This window comes from Thalassophryne amazonica, chromosome 13 (genome assembly GCF_902500255.1).
Source record: "Thalassophryne amazonica chromosome 13, fThaAma1.1, whole genome shotgun sequence".
NCBI classification, from domain to species: Eukaryota; Metazoa; Chordata; class Actinopteri; order Batrachoidiformes; family Batrachoididae; genus Thalassophryne; species Thalassophryne amazonica.
Genome location: NC_047115.1, coordinates 53124123 through 53145447, shown reverse-complemented (window position 1 = coordinate 53145447; position 21325 = coordinate 53124123). Strand labels below are relative to the sequence as shown.

The following is a 21325-nucleotide window of genomic DNA, read 5'->3' as shown; positions in this document are numbered from 1 at the left end:
CATTGCCCATATATTTACGCCCCCTGTTGTGGGTCCGTGTTCCTACACCTTCACAACAGGATTTCTCGGCCAGCGTCATGGATCTCGAGGGGCGTCAACCATCGCTTGAACAGCCAATGGAAGAGCGAGGTGCACAGGCGTCAGCAGGAGGTGTGTTAGGTGAGCTGTAGCAAATCTTAACCGCTTTCACTGCTCGGCTGGACTTAGTCACCGAGCAGAATGTGATTCTCAATCGGAGGATGGAGGCTCTCACCGCCCAGGTGGAAGCACAGGCTCAGGGCGCTGCTGCAGCACCTCCTCCTGCTGACCGGGGGCCTGAGACAGACATTCCGCTGGTCGTTCAACGAACCCACTCACCATCCACTGAAGCATACATAAGCCCTCCGGAGCCATACGGAGGCTGTGTCGAGACGTGCACGGACTTCTTAATGCAGTGCTCACTCGTCTTTTCACAGCGTCCCGTCATGTACGCGTCAGACGCCAGCCGGGTGGCTTACGTTGTAAATTTGCTTCGAGGAGAGGCACGTGCCTGGGCTACGGCGCTCTGGGAGCAGAATTCACAGCTCCTAACGACGTATACTGGGTTTGTGTGGGAGTTCAAGCAGGTTTTTGATCACCCCCATAGAGGCGAATCTGCATCAAACTTGCTGCTGTCAATAAGACAGGGGCGTCAAAGTGCAGCGGAGTACGCAGTCGACTTCCGCATCGCGGCAGCAAGGTCCAGCTGGAACAACGTTGCACTCCGCGCCGCCTTCGTAAACGGACTGTCTCCGGTCCTGAAGGAGCATCTACTGGCTAAGGACGAACCGCGGGATTTCGATGGGCTTATTGATCTGGTTATACGATTAGATAACCGATTAGAGGAGCACCGTCGGGAGCAGGGCGGGGGGCGTGGCCGGGCACAAGCCGTCCCTCTTCCTTCCGGGTCAGAAAGGGTGCCGTCTTCCCCACGCTCCACAGCCCGTGACTCTCGTGTGGCTACAGCTCCCCCTGCTGACGAAGCTATGGACACGAGCAGGGCTAAAGTCAATACGAAGCTCAGACAACAGAGGCTGGTCCGCGGGGAGTTTTTTTTTTCTGTGGCTTGAGTGAGCATTTACAGAGGGAGTGCCCCAAGCTGTTAAACGACAACGCCCGCCCTTAGAAGCTGGGCTAAAGGTGGGCCATAACACGCACGCGGGGAAACCCCGCAAATCCGCACGCATCCCAGTTACGATCCTGAGTGGGGATCTGACCCTTCACGCCCCAGCACTGGTAGACACGGGGTCGGAAGGGAATCTGCTGGACAGCAGATGGGCAAGGGAAGTCGGGCTCCCTCTAGTGGCTCTACCTTCACCTTTGAAGGTACGGGCACTAGATGGCACCCTTCTTCCATTAATCACACACCAGACACAACCAGTGGTGGTGTCTGGTAATCACAGGGAGGAGATTGTGTTTTATGTAACACCTTCTACCTCCCGTGTGATTTTGGGTTATCCTTGGATGATAAAGCACAATCCCCGGATTGATTGGCCGTCTGGGGTTGTGGCTCAGTGGAGCGAAATCTGCCACCGGGAGTGTCTCGGATCCTCGGTTCCGCCTGGTGTGACAGCTAGTGAGGAGGTTAAAGTCCCCACCAATCTGACGGCGGTGCCACGCGAGTACCACGATATTGCTGACGTTTTCAGCAAAGATCTGGCGCTCACCCTTCCCCCGCACCGTCCGTATGATTGTGCCATTGATTTGATCCCGGGCGTTGAGTACCCGTCCAGCAGGCTGTACAACCTCTCACGTCCGGAACGCGTATCAATGGAGACCTACATCCGGGACTGGTTAGCTGCCGGGCTGATCCGGAACTCCACCTCCCCGATGGGTGCTGGTTTCTTTTTTGTGGGCAAGAAAGACGGCGGACTCCGTCCATGCATTGATTACAGGGGGCTGAACGAGATCACGGTTCGCAACCGATACCCTCTGCCCCTGTTAGATTCAGTGTTCACGCCCCTGCATGGAGCCCAAATTTTCACAAAACTGGATCTTAGGAATGTGTACCACCTGGTTCGGATCCGGAAGGGAGACGGATGGAAGACGGCGTTTAACACCCCGTTAGGTCACTTTGAGTACCTGGTCATGCCGTTCGGCCTCACTAACGCCCCCGCAATGTTCCAAGCTTTGGTAAATGATGTCTTGCGGGACTTCCTGCATCGGTTTGTCTTTGTATATCTAGACGATATACTCATCTTTTCCCTGGATCCTGAGACTCATGTTACGCATGTACGTCAAGTCCTGCAGTGGTTGTTGGAGAACCGGCTGTTTGTGAAGGGCGAGAAGTGCGAGTTCCACCGTACTTCTTTGTCCTTCCTGGGGTTCATCATCTCCTCGAACTCCGTCGCACCCGATCCGGCCAAGGTAGCGGTGGTGAGAGATTGGCCCCAACCAACAAACCGTAGGAAACTACAACAATTCCTCGGTTTTGCTCATTTTTACCAGAGGTTCATCAAAGGCTATAGTCAGGTGGTTAGCCCCTGACAGCCCTGACCTCCACTAAAGTCCCCTTCACCTGGTCGGATCGGTGCAAAGCCGCGTTTAGGGAGTTGAAACGCCGGTTCTCGAATGCACCAGTTCTGGTGCAGCCCGATCCAAATCGCCAGTTTATAGTCGAAATGGACGCCTCTGACTCAGGGATAGGAGCTGTGCTATCCCAGAGCGGGGATTCCGACAAGGTTCTCCACCCATGTGCCTATTTTTCCCGCAGGTTGACCCCGGCTGAAAGGAATTATGACGTCGGCAATCGGGAACTTCTTGCGGTGAAGGAGGCTCTGGAGGAGTGGAGATACCTGTTGGAGGGAGCTTCGGTACCATTCATGGTTTTCACAGACCATCAGAACCTGGAGTACATCCGGACCGCCAAGTGTCTGAACCCCAGGCAAGCCCGCTGGTCACTGTTCTTCAGGCGTTTTGACTTTCGGATCACATACCGCCCCGGGATGAAGAACCAACGGTCTGACTCCCTGTCCTGGGTGCATGAGGAGGAAGTCAGGACCGAGCTGTCAGACCCCACTGAAACCATCATCCCCGAGTCCACTGTCGTGGCCACCCTCACCTGGGACGTGGAGAAGACCGTCCGGGAGGCCCTGACACGGAACCCGGACCCGGGGACTGGACCGAAGAGCAAAATGTACATCCCACCAGAGGCCAGGGCTGCAGTCCTGGACTTCTGTCACAGTTCCAAGCTCTCCTGCCACCCAGGGGTGCAAAGAACCATGGCAGTTGTCCAACAGCGCTTCTGGTGGGCGTCTCTGGAAGCCGACGACCGGGAGTACGTCCAGGCCTGCACCACCTGCGCCAGGGGCAAAGCGGACCACCAAAAGACTCAAGGCCTCCTCCAGCCTCTGCCAGTGCCTCATTGCCCCTGGTCTCACATCGGCCTGGACTTCGTCACGGGCCTCCCGCCGTCCCAGGGCAAAACTACCATCCTCACGATAGTGGACCGGTTCTCCAAGGCGGCCCACTTCGTGGCCCTCCCGAAGCTCCCGACGGCCCAGGAGACTGCAGACCTCCTGGTCCACCATGTCGTGCATCTGCATGGGATTCCATCAGACATTGTCTCAGATCGTGGTCCTCAGTTCTCCTCCCAGGTCTGGAGGAGTTTCTGCAGGGAACTGGGGGCCACCGTAAGTCTCTCGTCTGGGTACCACCCCCAGACGAACGGGCAGGTAGAGCGGATGAATCAGGAATTAGAGCAGGCCCTCCGCTGCGTGACCTCCGCGCACCCGACGGCCTGGAGTGACCATCTGGCCTGGATCGAGTATGCTCATAATAGCCAAGTGTCATCTGCCACCGGCCTCTCCCCATTCGAGGTATGTTTGGAGTACCAGCCCCCATTATTTCCGCTAGTGGAGGGAGAGGTCGGGGTGCCCTCGGTCCAGGCCCATCTGAGGAGGTGTCGTCGGGTGTGGCGTACCACCCGCTCTGCCCTGCTCAAAGCCCGGATGAGGGCTAAGGCCCATGCAGACCGCCGGCGTGCCCCGGCCCCTACGTATCAGCCCGGGCAGGCGGTCTGGCTATCTACAAAGGACATCCCCCTGCAGGTGGAATCCCAAAAACTTAAGGACAGATTCATAGGACCCTTCACCATCCTAAAGTCCTCAGTCCAGCCGCAGTGAAGCTAAAGCTGCCAGCTTCACTGCGGATACATCCGGTCTTTCATGTGTCACGACTCAAACCCTGCCACACCTCTCCCCTCTGTGCCCCTGGACTGGCGCTGCTGCCTGCCCGGATCATTGACGGGGAGCCGGCTTGGACTGTGCGCTGGCTCCTGGACGTCCATCGCAAGGGCCGGGGGTTCCAGTATTTGGTGGACTGGAAGGGATACGGACCCGAAGAATCCTCCTGGGTAAAGAGGAGCTTCATCCTGGACCCGGCCCTCCTGGCCGACTTCTACGCCCGGCACCTGGACAAGCCTGGTCGGGCGCCAGGAGGCACCCGTTGAGGGGGGGGTCCTGTTATGTGGGCCGCTGAAGAGGAGGTACTGCTGGCCCACCACCACCAGATGGTGCCCTGCTTGAAGTGCGGGCTTCAAGCACGAGAGGGCGTCGGAGCCACTGGGAGTGACAGCTGTCACTCATCCAACTCATCACCATCACCATAAAGGCCGGACTGCAACTCCACCTCCTCGCCGAAAAATCAGCCACCAGAAGAGGTAATTTCTCTGCTGACTTAAAAAACTGAATAGTCTGAACTCTTTTGCAGCCGTTTTCCTGTGGTGTTGCCTTATCTGTGGGATTGGCGTTTGGTGTGATCAGCGACGGCTTCGCTTCACACCCCAACCAGATAAGTAGTTAGACAGGAGCTGCACGAGTGTGTGATTAGAGGTGGAGGTGCTCCCTCCCTAACGAACACAGTCTGTGGGATTACTGAGTGTGCGAACTCACACTCATCAATACTGTTTCTGTTCTCTGCCAGCAGTACCAGGTCTGACAGCTGGAGACGGTGGCCACCTGGGGATCTGGGACTTGGTGGCTCCAGTGTTCTTCAGATCCATTGGCGGTGAAGGCCGTGTGGGAACCGGCTCGGTTCTGGACAGACGTCTCCTATCCTCAAGCCTGTCCACACATCACTCTACATATAATTATCTTTGGTACCAAAACTGTATTTGTCTGTATTCCGTTGTGCACTTCACAACATTAAATTGTTACTGTTTGGCTTATCCATTGCCCGTTCATTTACGCCCTCTGTTGTGGGTCCGTGTTCCTACACCTTCGCAACAAACATGTCAGCACATTTGGCAGTCTAAATTTTTAAACAGAAATGGTAAGGACTGTGATTTGGCAGCACTGAATTGAACATAAAACATTGTTTTTTTTTTTAATGTGTGACATAGTAGGTAAACTTATTATTTAATGTAATATAATGTGACTGAGTACTACTTTCTACAATCAGTGTAGTTCTGAAACTCCAGTCTGACTTAACTGAATTAAGTTTGAGTACCTGAGTTGAAGTAAAAAATAAAAATGTGTGTTCCCTATACAGCAGAGCAGGTAGATCAGTAGTATGGAAGTTGGGTTCCCAATATGGGTTTGATTCCCAGTCACACGACATGTCTGCGTTATTGGACAAGACACTTCATCTGCATTGTCTCAGTCCACCCAGTTGTAAATGAGCTCTGATCTCGGCTTCTTGTTGGGAAGCACCGTGCAATGAGGCCCAGGGGGAGTCATAGACTCTTATCTGCCTCACGCTATGGAATCCGAGGATAAGGGCTTGCAGCAATGGGCCACATGTCATATGCAGGATTTCTTTCTCTTAGCCTATAAGCCACCAGCTGTGATATGCATTTACATATTTTCTGTAAATTGGTGGTTTAAACATGCATAATGTTATACATAAGGAAGCATTAATTTACATATTATGCAGAGCTAGCACTCAAAGACTGCTGTTCTCTCTTGACAATCACATTAACATACCAACCTCTAATCATTTCTTGTCACCAGGCACAGCCATGTGGAGCCAACACAGCCAGTGTTATTAATCTCAAGGCTTTTGCAGCCCTTCATATCCTAAGTAAACAAATCGCCACAGCTTTACCTTTGTTAAAGCAGTGGGGGATTGAGAAGATGCTCCTGTTGTGGACATTAGAGGTGCGTAGGTCGTGCGGGCGAACCAGTTTTGTGTGAATATGAACTACAAGAAAAGCCATATAAACACGTCAAGTGGAACGTTGGTGAAACAGTCGGGGGAATGCAGCAGCCCCTGCAGATCTGTGGGCTGTCCTAATATTGTCAGCACTGCGGCTGATTGAAGAGAAGAAGAGATGGAGCCCAGCTTGTGGGCAGCCATCCGGATCATATTAGTGAAGGAGAGTACCCAGAGTAAATTTCACAATGATTTCACTCTCGACAACCACAGCTGGCTATGCCTCTGTGCCCACAAACAATACACACCAAGGTAAATGTATGGTCAAACGCGACGTTCACGGCAATCGTTTGCAACGTGTCACATAAATTACCGGATTGATTAAAGGATCTCTATCTTACTCCATTCATTTTTTAATTGTGCACATTAGAGTTGTCAAGATACTAGAAATTAATGTTTGATACTGACACCCAAAAATACTCAATTCCATATTCAATAGCATGGGGGGGGGGGTGTGTGTGTGTGTTGAATGCCAAAATTTTTGGAAAAATTAAAATACAAAGAATAACATCAATGACACTATTTTTAAATTGTATGATGCACCGGATAACAAATATACAGTCACACAACTGCAAGGTATATATTATGTATAACATGTATTTTATATAGGTAGTGAAAAAAAGAATAGTTTTAGGTTGTCTGAAGGAGTGCAAAAACAACAAATCAATAACAACAACAACAAAACCCTTAACTTAGTTCTGTGTTCTCTGTAAAGACATCAAAACTTGAATATGTTGCTGTGTGCATCCACAATGTTTTTTGAATCCATCAAGTGAATGCAGATTTTGGAAGTTTCCAACTTGGGATTTCAGCGTTATCTTGAACACAGCATTAGTATGAAGTTGTTAGCAGACCTGAAAGTCACAGCTTTGGCACCAAATGACACTTAAACACCGCTCTGTGACTTTTTTCCTTTGGCTAGCTTTCATTTTTATTATCAACAACAATGCTGAATCACAGCTGATGCCTTTGACTCTGTGTTAGGGAGGTGCTATAAAGCAGTGGTTCTTCACCCGTGTCAAACCAAAAGGAGAGCAGTCAGAGTGTTTAGGTGCCCTGACACTTGCATGACACGTGATGATCCCACCCGCCGTGTTCCCAGCTGGATGCCGCGCTTTGTTACACTGGCTGCCACATGTTGTGCGCTGGACACTGCGTATATGAAATAATTATTTTGCAGTGGATTAATCATTTTCTCTGCGAGTTGGCTATTGAAAACGCCTCTAATCGCTTCCGGAATCACGGAGGACTGTTCCAGCTGCAGCTTTTCTCCCTCAAGCGTGTGCTTAATGAGGTGGAGAAAGCATTTGAAACTGTCTGAAAAGGTCATTATTTGTCATGTTTATTCTGTAATAGCTTGGTAAAACAGTTGCATGTTCATCCCTTCTTGTGTGCAGCTGTAAAGTATGTTTATGATAGATTTAACATCTCGTTATAATCGCTCGGATGAGCTGTGCTGTGATGCAGTGCGCTGACGCAATCACATGCATTCACACCCTGTATTTTTGAACTGTTTGCGTAATGTTCATGTGAAGTTCATGTAATTAATGCGTGATGGAGATTTTGAACATTTCAAAATTTTCTTTGTGCATTTGCACAAAGTTGTGCACAGTTTACAACGGTTTACAACAAGCCTGAGACGAGTTTACTCTCGTGCATGGCAGAGTGTGTGCAAGTGCGGGGATCAAAGTAGTGCAAGTGTCAGGGGTCTTCTGTTTTGTGCTTGGAATTTAGAATGTGGGGATGGTCTGTGTACCTGCCTGTCTGCAGTGTTGCACCATCAAATTGTGTGTTAACAGGTAGAGGTGATTCTATTACAAATGAGCATCAATTTCCATAGTACCTTTTTTTTTTTGGGGGGGTTTGCTTGTTTGTTTGTTTTTTTGTTGTTGTTGTTTATTTGTTTTTTTTAGTATCGATGAGTATCTGAGTATTTATTTTTTGGCAACCCTAGTCCACATTCAGGTCCTAGATCACAGATTTTTCTGCAAATCATGGCAATTCATGGACAACACTCATTATTCACTACACTAATGCAAACGCTAAGTGTCCTCTAGGGTGGTCCATAAAAATGGTCAAATTTTTTTTTTCAAAAAACTTCAAGTCTCACCCTCTAAATTTGTTGTACCTAACATAAAAACACATCATGTACAAGTTCATAAAACTCTAATAATTTTTAGTGGTAGCACACAGCCCTTAAAGATTTTGCTGGCAATAACTTTGTCATATAGTATGGTCATTTCCAGATATTTCCAAATTATTTCTGTCAGTTTAATATTGATACGTCAGGACAGAAATTATGGCAATACATTGGAAAATCAAATCTTTTCATATCCCATAAAATAGTTAACACTAAAACATGAATCGTGAGATGCAGTTCTTCTCGTACATGTATCATGCTCCTACAATACCTACATACTGGGGTAGCGAAGATTTTGTAACAAACATTGCATTTTCATTTTATTGATGAAATACTGTTTCATTATTGATAAATTTAAATAAGTCTATGCTTTATATATTTCCACATATATTTTGATCTAGCTCCAAACAATAATATTCTTTATGCCTTGCAGTACTTAATATTCAAAAATGTATGAATCAGCACAAGAACCAATTATACAGCTGTGTAACATAAGAGAACATCCTTTACATGATAATGATATTTAAGTTGCTTGCATCATGACCAAGACTTGCTGCCGTTTCAGTCAGAATATTGGTGGCACTTCTGTCTGTTGTTTTGGTCCTATCCAATGCTGCTGCAAGTCCTGGTGTTACAACAGCTTTAATTTTACTGGCTTTTTGTGGCACTGGCATAACAAATTCTTCATCTGGACTTTCTGTGTTCGCTTCACTCTGGCTGGAGACAGTGTCAGGTAGTGAGACATTAGCTGGTTCAGGCTCCTCCAGTTTCTCTTTGTATTTTGCTTCTGCAGCTTTCCTTTTTTCTGCTCTTTGTTCTTTGGCAGTTTGTACTTTATCTATGCCTGCCATGCATCCCCTTCTACCTTTCTCTCGCTGAGCAAGTAGGAACTGTCTGTCATCTTCAAACTTTATCATTGTTAGGACATCCTGATGTACCATGTCAAACAAGTCCTCCAAAGATTCACAAAACACTGTTTCATCTTTCTTCTGCTTGTCTGTATTGCGATTCTTGGTCTTTTTCAATGTTTTCCATTTTCCAAACACCTTTTCTAACTTTGTGATCAGATGCTGCTTTGCCCTCAGTGGGATTCTAGCTCTCTCCCAAAAAGGAATTGCCATGTCTATAGAGGTCACAGCAGCATCATGGACAGTTTTCTTCAAATCAGTGTGTTTGAAGAAAAATACCTTGAGTATTTGCCCATTTGAGGGCAATTTGTTTCCCTTTATTTCAGTCGGTGGAACCAATAAGGTATACAAATGTTCTACTTATAGTAGCTGACATGTTTTACTCAAGTTTCCAGTTAATGGTTAAGCATGTTAAGTCAGCAAGTGTCTCTTTTTACATTTATCTCGTTAGATTCACCATCACCAAAGATCTGAAAGAAAAGAAGCTGTGAATTGAAGCAAAATTTTCAGCTTGTAGCCTAAAATAACATTTTTGAAAGTATGTTGTTTGTGAGAAATATTTAAACCCAGGTATAGTTTTAAATTGAATATAAAATTATACTTTAGTTACACTCAGGTGGTTAACTTCTAACCTCTTTATAAGTGATGTGATTAGATACTGGATAATGGATAACCTATTGCACGGGCACTCGGGCAGCGATAACTGATATATTTACAACCTTCAGCTATGATGTGCTACCTCTAAATATTAATGTATGACAAAAATATTTGGCAGGCTTTCTTTTTTTCCAAAGCATCATAAAATGAAGGGGTGAGAGTAATGAATTTCCAACTTTTATTTTTTTGAACCACCCTAGTGTCCTCAGCACTTTGACATGTGCGCAAGGATTGTCAGCAATAAATGGGTCATTACATCACTAGTTACCACCTCTGCCAGCAAGGTGCATAATGGATGATGAATGCTGCTCTAAAGAAAGCAGTTTCTTTGATGTGTCTATGTGTATTAGTGTGTTTCTTTGAATATCCAAGTAGCTGTGTTTCATAGAGTTCTCTTACAGAACTTATGACTCTAAAACTGAAGTGCTTCTTCAGTTGCTGCTCCACAAAAAGATATTTGTCTATTCAGAGAGCTCCATCTTTTTTCATTAAACATCTGCTTCGGTGTGTCTGAATACTGCAGAAATCACAGTCATTTCGGTTATCGCTTGTTGTTAATGTTTCATTCTGACCTCAGTGTTCACATAACCTACGTATAAGTATTATATGTGCGACAGACTATTATATTGTGTGCATGTGGTATTGTGCCTGTATGCATGTACGAGCCTCTTGGCGGTGCAGGCTATTTTTCAGTGTTGTAGCTTCCTGCTCTCCTACTGACAGCTTGTGGGAATGCACATTGCAATGAAGCAATTTCCTGTATGCAAATGTCCTGTTTACACATGCCTGTACCAGTCATTGTCACTTGACAGATTGCGCATACATGAGGAAAGCAGCTGTATGATGAAAAATGAGAATTGTAAGACATTTTTAAAAAAAACCTTTCAAACCTACACTCAGCCTTAGACGTGCTTGAAACTGATGTCACTTCCACATAAACACACACAAATTACCGACAGATCAAGGCCACTATTCATAACAGCTTCATAACATCTTGCTGATAGAAGAGGCGGCAGAGAAGCTCCTCCTTGATATAATGAGAAAAATGGTGAAAGTGGAAGGGGAAAAAGGAAAAATGTGAGCCAAAGCCAGAAGGGAAGTGAGAACAACAGAGGGCAGTGGTGATCGATATGACAAAACTACTGAAAATGAGAAGATGTTGCAGGATGGAGAAAGGTCTCAGGCCTCTGTGTGACGCTTTCATTGTTGATCCACCCGTTTGTCTCTAGCAGTGAGGATGATGAGATGTTCCGAACGACCACACGCACACCTGCAGAGCTAATTCACAGTCTCTGATTCACGGCTGCCATTCCGTATGGGCTAAGCACAGATCTTTTCACACTCAGGGGTTATGCATTCAGGACATGGTGCAATCATACCAATCAGACGTTCTTTCTTTTATGTGCACCAATCAGCTACTGTTAAATTCATTAACTCAGTTCAGACAGGCTGCAGAAAACACATATGAAGTCAGTGCCTCACACTCTGTGAGTCTGGGTTTCCGCAGCACCTCCAATTATGTTAAGAGCTGTTGTTTTCACAGAGAGAATAGTGAACTTGAGGTGAAATGTGTGAGCAGATGTGGGAGAATGCGGAGTAAAAGTCTTGTGTGCCCAGCTCCCCATGATGACCTTGAGTGGGAATGTGACACTTATTCAGCCAGGTTGTCTATAATGGATTTAATATCTAGCCCACACATACACTTAGCATAGTGATGAAAGTGACCTTTACCTCAGATGTCAAAGGGCACATCACTGGCCAGATGCTGCTATGAGGAATTGTACTCAGTTTGGCATCACGGTATGTGCTGCGATTACTTTCTGCAACGACCCCACATTTAATTAAAGACTGCCCTCTGCTATCCTCATTACCAACTCACTGTAGGTTGGTAAACAACAGCTTTTAAAGCGTTATCTTCTGAGGGTGCTTTCACATCTATTTCTTCTTTCTTCTGCTCCTGTTAGGGGTCACTACAGCAGATTACCACTTTCTATCTCACCCTGTCAGGAGGTGGCATTGGAGCCATTGTTTTTTTAATCTGAATTTAGGCTGCTCTTTGGCTGAGAGTTCATATGTCATCATTGTGACATAGTTGTCATTCAAGCATGGGGATGTTGGAGGAGAAAATTATTTTGGTCAGTCAAAAAAGCTAAACTTCATCACTACGCAAGTACCTTACAATTACAAAAATAATAATGCCTTGATTGTTTACAGCAGTTTCCGAGACAATGCAGCACCCTATGATGGTCACAATCGAATGATGTACTTGCCAGATGTCTATTGTGCCTAGCACCTGTGGAGCAGGTTTCACAAACTGGGAATGAGTCTGATGAGTGAATGAGAAGGAGACAGGGTTGACGTGTGCATCATTAAGGACCTCAGTGAGTTCTGACTCACTTTATCCCCTGGATGTAAATACCTCAGTTTAGCAGGCTCTTCAATTTGCAACTACCTCAGAACACAAACCCAATATTTCAGACCTATACATTTTTGTCTCTGTCTGAGAACCTACAAATGCAAACGTACCATTTGCCACACAAAGTTTCATTATTTAAAGGAAGAGATTGCATTATACCTTAACCAGTCATGAATATGTTTCCCTTCACGGTTTTGCTTGTGCGGTGAAGGGAATTCATCCTCCCTTGCCTTCTTTTGTAATAAGCAATAAGTATGATCCTCCATTTGAGGGGAGGTGATGGCCTGGTGGTTGGACTGTTGGGCTTGGGACTGGAGGATCCTTGGTTCGGATCCCAGCCTGGCCAAAAGATCACTGGGGGCCCTTGGGAAAGTTCCTTAAACCGCTAGTTGCTCCCAGTGTGTAGTGAGCGCCTTGTGTAGCAACACCCTGACATCGGGGTGAATGTGAGGCATTACTGTAAAGCGCTTTGAGTGTCTGATGCAGATGGAAAAGCGCTATATAAATGCAGTCCATTTATGTGACAAAAATGAAAGTTCTTGTAGACATAAACACTGATTCCCCTACTTTTTTCTTCAGTCTTTCAACTGGCCTGCAATAGGCCAAATGCAATAGGCCAAGCAAATATGCCCCTTTTGGGTTACTCGGTTAACATGTTCATGCAACATGGAGGCCTCCATGAGGAAGCACACTCCCATGTAGGTATGAAGGGCTCATACTAAGCTCATGAAAACACTGATTGACTGTTGCAGGTAATTTATACATTAATGAACAATTGGTTATGAATGCTATATTTCATTTCTGCTAACAACCACCCCTAAATCCTTCACACTGTGCTTTACAGCCAGGTAAGTAAGTTTTTTTTCTTTGCTTTGTTTTTTTCTTGGTTTGTTTGTCTGGATAATTGTTACTTTTTCTCTTGTTTTAATACTATTTTTTATAACTACTACCAGGTTACTAGATAGGAACAAGTTATTTTGTGGATAAAATGGATCTAATTTTTCCTTCCACTCATAACATTGCAAGATAAACTGTTATTTTAGCAAACCCAATTCACTTTCATGAATGCCCTTCTACTTTCCTTACTGGCACTGAGCTCACTTCTTCCTTGTTCACAGTCCTGGAGATCTATCAGGCCTTTATCCAGTGACAACCCTTGTAAGTCAGTGGCGTGATAACTAGAGAACAGCTCCAGATTCTCATCTCAGAGCACTAATATGATGAGACGGGCGCTGGGTACATGGGGGCAGCCGATATAATTAAGGTCTCTCCCCAGAATGTAATCTTTCAGGGAAGAGTCTGGACAGCGTGCAGGATGACAGGAGCTCACAGGGAACAAAACACTCTCCATCTGGGAGTGAGGAGATGAAGGCCTGAGAGTCAGTATTCCATCAGGGAGGGAAAAGTGAGGCAAATGGGAGGTAATGCAAGACTGGTGAAACCAGCCAGCCCCTTTCAGCTCCCCAGCTATTCAGCTGAATCCTCCGTGGAGCCCATATCAGAGCTGGTGACTGCTCATGGTCCCCGGAAAAAAAAGAAGTGTGAAAGCAGGAAAGGACAGAGAGAGACAGCAGAGAGGAGAAGATAATGGATGTTTGTTTATTGCACATATAGAATAGAGGAGCAGTAACCAAGGGACCATTGGTGGTTGCTATGCAACCCTTAAATGTTTTAATTCTTGCATAAGTCTGCACTGTTGAGGACCATTACTGCAGTCAATCAAATCTGACATTAAAGCCTCATTTCGATTTTAACAATGAAGTAGAATAGCTTCAAAAGTGGACCGAGTACTTCATTCATATGTAGGGAACCCGCAGACAACCCGACTCTATTAATCTGCCAAATGGACAAACCAATTCACGAAAAGCAGTTTCTCTGTTTATAGATATGCATCTATCTCAGGATGCTCTTATAGAAATACAACAGCTCTCCTCATAACTATGAATCACAAAGTTGAACTCTGAATAGCATTATACTACAGAATAGTAATGATGTGTACTAATGATGGACAGTGGAGCTGAATGCAAGTGAACACATACCTTGAAAGACCTGGGACATTTTTTTCTTGTAGATGGCAAAATCAGTCTCGAGGAAGACGCAGAATATGACCCGTGTAATCTGCACAGGAAGAAAGAGAGCAGACACAAAAGAGATGCAATTACTTTGAATCATTCTTTCGAAAGAAAAGGTCTCTGCTGAATTACACGACAGGAAGTGGACAAGTGCAGATCTTGTGATTGGAGCAGACACTCGCAGGACACAGCTGTAGCCAGATTACTCTTCAGAAATCTAAATAGTTACCCTCCCAATCAGGAAGACTGATATGAGATGTTCTGAGACAGCCATTAGTGTGTTATTACACCACATTACATCAGAATGAAGATTACTGAGGAGGCACACCGGTTAGAGCACAGCAATATGCCTCAATATCACACAAAGTGAAATGACATGAAACAGTGACATTTTATATACAAAACAATATGAAAGAAAATAAGAAATAACTTGTTTTACGATATTACTGACAATGATGCCATATTAAACGCCAATGAAAAACAGCAAAGGACAATTTCAATCAAATATAAAAGGTAATATGTGAAAATGAAAATGTTCAATAGAACATCAAAAGCTGTAAACTGACTTATTGCATTTGTGTTGCACATCACAAAGTGCAAATGATGGCAATAACCTCCTGTTTTGTTATCAAGCTGTGTGATTTTAATTCATGGAGGAAAAAAATGGAAACAGCTGAGGAATTGCCATGAACCAAGAATCACCTTGTAACCCAGGATGTAATATTAAATGTCTGTACAGATGTTAAAGTGACAACTGTGAAAGAGAATTTGTCAACACCTACACCGTGTTGTATGTTCAAAAATAGATAAGTGATTGCAGATGGGCTGAAGGTGTCACAAAACTGGCTTTATGCTGAAAAATGATCTGGGCTGTGCACCGCATACACTGGCTGCTAAGATCAAAAGGAAGTCCAACAGGCACCTATTTAATAGCTTTATGCTTCATCAAATGTGCTTCCTTCTACATGCCTATGGGGGTGGGTGTAATATGTCTCCATACAACCTGGTACTGAACCTCCTTTTCTTGCAGCCCTTTACTCTTCAAGTCTCCATCCATCCATCCATCCCTACATTGATCCTCCCTCTTTTCCCTCTTTTTCTTACGGGTACCTCCCATTGCCATAACTCTTTGACAAACATATTCCTCATTTCACAACATGTGCAAACCACCTAATTCTACCTTCCTAGACACCTTGGCTGCCTTCGATTTAGCTCTGGGTCTCTGATTTCTTATTCTGTCCAGCTATATAACTACTCACATACATCTTAGCCAATCACTTCTTTTCCTGGACTCCTTTCACTGTCCATGTATCATTCTGTCTCATCTTTACTAGTCTTACCACTGCCATTTCTACGCACTGTCACTCTCAACTTTCCATCACTCTGCCCCTTTCCATCACGATGCGATGAGTTAGGGACTCTCGCTATATCATATAGTGAAGGGCTATATGATACAGATGATGCATCTCCCACATCATCATCATTTTGTTAGTTTGCCCATTTGGTGGCTCGACTCAAATTTATTTAATATATAATTAATATTATTGTATGGCTACAATGGTACACGCGCTCTGATTGGCTGATTTCTGGGCTGATATTTCCCCTTATCATATACCTATAAATGATACGCCAATATGATTGGATAAACCACTAAAGAATAAATAGCAATAAGGGTGTATTGCTATTGATATTTTTCGCGGACCGGTAATATTTTTCATACCACCCAAGTAAGTGAATGTCGCCTTGGTAATCAGCCAATCCATACGCATGTTGTGACGTCATGGCATGTGCGATCCTAGATACTGTCAATGTGTAATTTAATACAGTGGTCCCTCGCTATATCGCGGTTCACCTTTAGCGGCCTTGCAGTTTCGCCGATTTTTTTTGTGCAATTTTGCATGCTGCTTCTTTTTTTTTTAACAGTGCGTTGTAGAGAAGCTTTGCGCATTGTGTTCTGTGTCCTTATCAGGCGGGCCATCACAGCACCGGTCGGCATCACCGCAATTGCTCTCACTGCCTCCGATGTGCTTACTGAGTCTGCGGGCTTGGTAAGCGCCGCAGCGGGCCACTCACACCGCCCCCCTCTCTGCTGTGCCGAGCTGCATCCAACTCCAGCAACAGGTCCAGAGACTACACTCGCTGTTTTGATGCGCGGCGCCCGTTGCAAGGTCTCAGTAACCACAGCCGCAGAGCTCCATGGCCATGACTTAGATTCTTTGTGGGTCCCGCATCCGTACCCCCGGAGGCAGTGAGCGAAGGGAGAGCACGTGCATTGTGTTCTGTGTGCATTTATCATCAGCATCATCATTATCAGCATTTATGCTGATAATATCAGACTGTTACCATGACAATCAGTCCAGATGGCATATCACAATTCATTACAAACCAGAAAGCTACAAACATGATTAGAAAAACCAAGTCAGACATGAACATACTCAATAAATATCTAAACAGCATCAGAAAAAAAAAACCCACAGATTGAAAGCTGACCAGCAAGCCTGACCGTCTTTTAAGCACGGTCTTCATGGAGGTGAAGAAAGGAAACAGGTCTGACTACCGTCAGCAGCTTTCATATTCGAGCGATACTGTAAGTTTGCGTGTTTATATATATAATAGCTGTATAATAAATTAATTATTAATCTCGCTTGCTTGGTCTGTACAGGAATATCAGACATTGGTGTTTTTTTGCACGGACCAAGCATTGGCGAGGTCCATACTGTCAACACCTCGGACTATTTTCCAGTCAGACCTCGCACTCGGTTAATAATCCTTTATTATCTCATAGACCTTTTACATTAAGTCTGTCACGATTTGCTAGTGCTTTATTAGTGTCGGTCACTTCTCTGTTAGCATGACTTCAATAACATCAACTTTAATCATGTAAATGTGCATTCAAAATAAAATTGCTTTATATTTGAGCAGAGAACTCATTGGGATAAAGAGTTGGGCTACTAATATGCAGACTTTGAATCAATTCCCGGTTACACTACCTGTCTACATCTTTGGACAAGACACTTCATCTGCATTGGCCCAGTCCACATACAACAAGCCAAGGCAATGACCATTGATAAAATAAATATAAAAGCCCTGAGGCCCAATGCTGCCGGTGTCGCTGACTGAACGGTCAACCCTAAAATTTGGTGACTCACTCTGAGCCTGACTCTCTACACCCAAAGCTATCAAAGGGAATAATGTGATTATTAACCATCAGATGACAAAATAAAACATCTTATATCATTCTAAAGTCATTTTTAAACAGAAACGAGGCGATAATCACTCCGAAATGACGTAGGCACGACTTAGACTCCACTGTCTTTTATTATGAAATGTTGTTGGATTTATGTGATGTGAAATGATTGTTGACCTAAAGTTTTAGATATCTGTTGCTGAGATAGATGATGGCTGGAGAGCAGCTTTATGCAGAAACTAGGTGATAATTGATGAATCAATGCTGATGCTCAGAAATGATGCTGTTGATACCCTGAAATGACGTATGTACAGTGAAGGCATGATGGACCAATTTTTAGTGGGGAGCGTTCAGTTGGCGACACCGGCACCATTGGGGCTCAGGGCTGTTATATTTATTTTATCAATGGTCATTGCCTTGGCTTGTTGTAGTTCCTTGAAATGTGCCACTTAATATAATTTGCTGTTTTCAAAATCTGAGCAAGTAGCAGTGAAGCTTTAGAAAGCTTCTTTGGACTCCAAAGCTGTGATCACATTGTTGTGGTAAAATACATTCCATGCACATCTCATCCATTATTTTGTTTGTGGTGTGCTGTCACATTCTTTGGGGGAGGAATAGAAAGCTGACCACAGTGTCTCTAGGCACAGCCAATGATTGCACAGTGATGTTGTGATTATATTAAAATTTGTGCAGCAGGTAAGTGTAAGAATCATTCAGTTGATGATATAGGCACTAAATTATTATTATTATTATTATTTTTATTTTTGGGATGGGGGGGGGGGGGTGTAAATAATGTTGATGTCATTGTTTGATCTGTTCAATAGTCCACTCTGGAAGCTTCCAGTATTCGTGCATGCGCTGATAAGGGAGCAAAGCAAACTCCATCATATAGAATATATAGAATCTCTGTATGCTACCCACAGGTAAGAGATAGTTAACTATTGAGAACTAGTGGTCATCCAAAGAACATGACTAATTTTAAAAGCAAAAATACTACCTCAACTACTAAACCCTTACACCCCAAACACTATCGACATTCTGCAAAACACACATTCTACAGCATGTATGTACACTTATTAAAAACTTATACAATCCATCTAAAAAGCATGAAAATCTTGCCTGAAGTTAATTTCAAATCTCCCCTAGTCCATAGTGAAATAAACCAAGATTGTGCAAATATATAATGAAAATTCATATTTATGGGCGTCATCTTGAAAAAATGGTCACTATTTTGAAAACTGAAGTGGCTAATGGCTTTTTGTAAAAAGTAGATCAAGGAGTACCACTGTGGCAAGATTGTTGTGACATATGCATTTATCTGCATTTCTCACAATGCTGACTTTCAGGATCATACCAATTCATTATTTTTAACATCTAAAATACTCAAACTCTATGAAATTATTTAACTGCAAACAGCACTTTTTATGTATAAGTCAGAAATAATTTATTGCCTATGCACTTATGGACAGTGTTTCATGATAGAGACTGGGGTATAGTTTGAGGGAACACTGAATTTTAAGACAGTATTCTAACTATAATTAAAAGATTTACCACACCAAGCTGTGGAGTAAAACTTTGGAGTCGTCTGAAAGGAGAACAAAACAATGTTCAATCATCATCCAGTTTAAAAACAAATATAAACAGATCAATTTTGACAGGTGTTGGGAAGAGAGAGCTTAAATGTTAATTGTGTGTGTGTGCGTGTGTGTGTCTATGTGTGTGTGTGTGTGTGTGTGTGCATGTGATGGCATGTGTGCTTGGGAAGTTACTTTATATTAGAGTTCATATTTTGCATTTAGCAAATATTTCTGAAAAATATATATTGTATTATAGAAAGCTGTAAATAATATAAATTAATTTCATGAGTTAATTAATATTTAGGAAGCTAAGTGTATATTGTTAATGGTGGACAGGGGGTGTCCTTTTGACCCTTTAAAACAGAAGAAGGGGTAGGATTTGATAAGCGTTTCTGTTCTTCCTGCTCCATCTGGAACATATTTCTTCTTTCTTCTTTTTTGTAATCAAGATTAAGTGTTTACTCTGTGCTTTAGTCTCTATTTCTGTTGAGTGTTCGAGACAAGTAAACTAATCAAGTTTAATCAATCAATCTGCTGCAATAAATGGAGAAGAACATCATAACAAAGGTATGAGAATATTCCTATCAAGACTAAGTTTAAACAAATAAACAAAAACACCCTATGAAACTTAGAAAAGTGCCTTCCATGTTTACCACTAATTCATGCAGACTGATTGAAAAAGTTTTTCAAAATTATTATTTTTTTTTAATTCCAGATTTCCCCTTGAAACACGCAGATATCTGATGTCTTGTAATAACATCTGTCTGTAATAACATACAGACTGACACTTTCCTACTGAAAGCTGGAAATAACTCATTCTAACAAACACAACAAAAGCAAAGTGCAATTATTAGAACAAATTGTAATGGAATGAAAATGATGTTTGCTGGCTTAGACACAACATTATGTTTCTAATAACAACACATTACTACATGTTAATGAAGTTTTTACATATGTATTTTACTTTCTTAATTCAGCAGAAATATGATTATTTATTATTCATCCTGTATGTAAAGAAATATTTTACACACAGACAGGAACTCTTAAATGCTTTTGGTACTATTGCCAAAAAAAGAAAAAAGATTACAATAATACGTCTAAAAAGACTCATCCATTAAGCTTTTCGAGAGTGTGAAGAAAAGGAGGCCATTTCTGTCACTCTCACCTTCTTCAGTGGAGTGTTGGATAGGCTGGCATCAGTCACAGTCACAAAAAAGCATTATGGCAATAGATAATCGCTTTACTGAATAATGGCAATTTTACACAACAGCCATAATGGCAGCAATCCGCCTGCATGTAGGACAGTGCTGTTACGATGGAATAAAGAGGCTCACTGGGTTTATAGCTCTCCACTCCTGTCACCTGCTCAGCACAAAAGATCTAATTCAAAAAGCATTGTTCTGGTGTTCATACAGCCATACTGTATATCTATTTAAGATGCTTAATCCATTTTTTGGTATATTATGTGTATATGAAACTATTTGCTTACCTCTGTGCACGACTGGAAAAAATCTTGTACTGTGCACAGCACACACCATCTGGTAGCAGTACCGTACTACTTTCACATGGATAAAACAAGCATTAATATAAACTAAATAACTGCAAACATGCCAGATGTAATGTCCTTCGTTGCTTTGGCACTGGTTATCATCTGCATTTTGCACAGTGGTGAGCACAGCTAACCAAAAAGTTACGTTCGATAACAGTTATTCCGCTAACTGAAAAGTTATCTTTTTTAAAGCTAAACTGATAAACCCCTAAAAAATTTAGTGGCAGTTACAGATAAAAGCTAAACCAATAACTTTCAGTATTGCTTTCAGTACACTAGCAGCTACTGAAACAACAACGAGCCAGCGCTTCTGTGTCAGATTAGCTTTCTCTCAGCCAAAGTAACCCAGTGACTGAGGAGGAGGAGGAAGAATAAAGACAACTTCTCTTTACACCATACAGACTCACCAGCATATCATGCAAGTCATCAACAGGCATACAGTTTTAACTTATGGTGAACATTTTAACCAAACAATTCCAGACAAGTTATTTAAATTCATGTCACGTCTGGTGTTTTATAAAGTGAAAATATCAGGTATATGTTTTAGTTTTAAAGTAATGTGCTAATTTTGAAGGTTTTAGTGTTTGAACACACATTTTGCAGTGCATTATGGGTAAAGTTTCACAACAGGAGAAATGCATTGAGATG

At 43.5% G+C, this 21325-nt stretch overlaps 1 protein-coding gene across 1 annotated transcript in view; it reads right to left on the bottom strand.

The window, feature by feature from the left end:
• The window catches only part of macrod2 (mono-ADP ribosylhydrolase 2), a 420587-nt gene that overhangs the window by 100039 nt on the left and 299223 nt on the right, over nt 1–21325 (bottom strand). The window contains exon 4 of the mRNA XM_034184236.1: nt 14332–14410. Within this exon, the coding sequence (XP_034040127.1) occupies nt 14332–14410 (79 nt within the window). The remainder of the gene's footprint in view (nt 1–14331; nt 14411–21325) is intronic.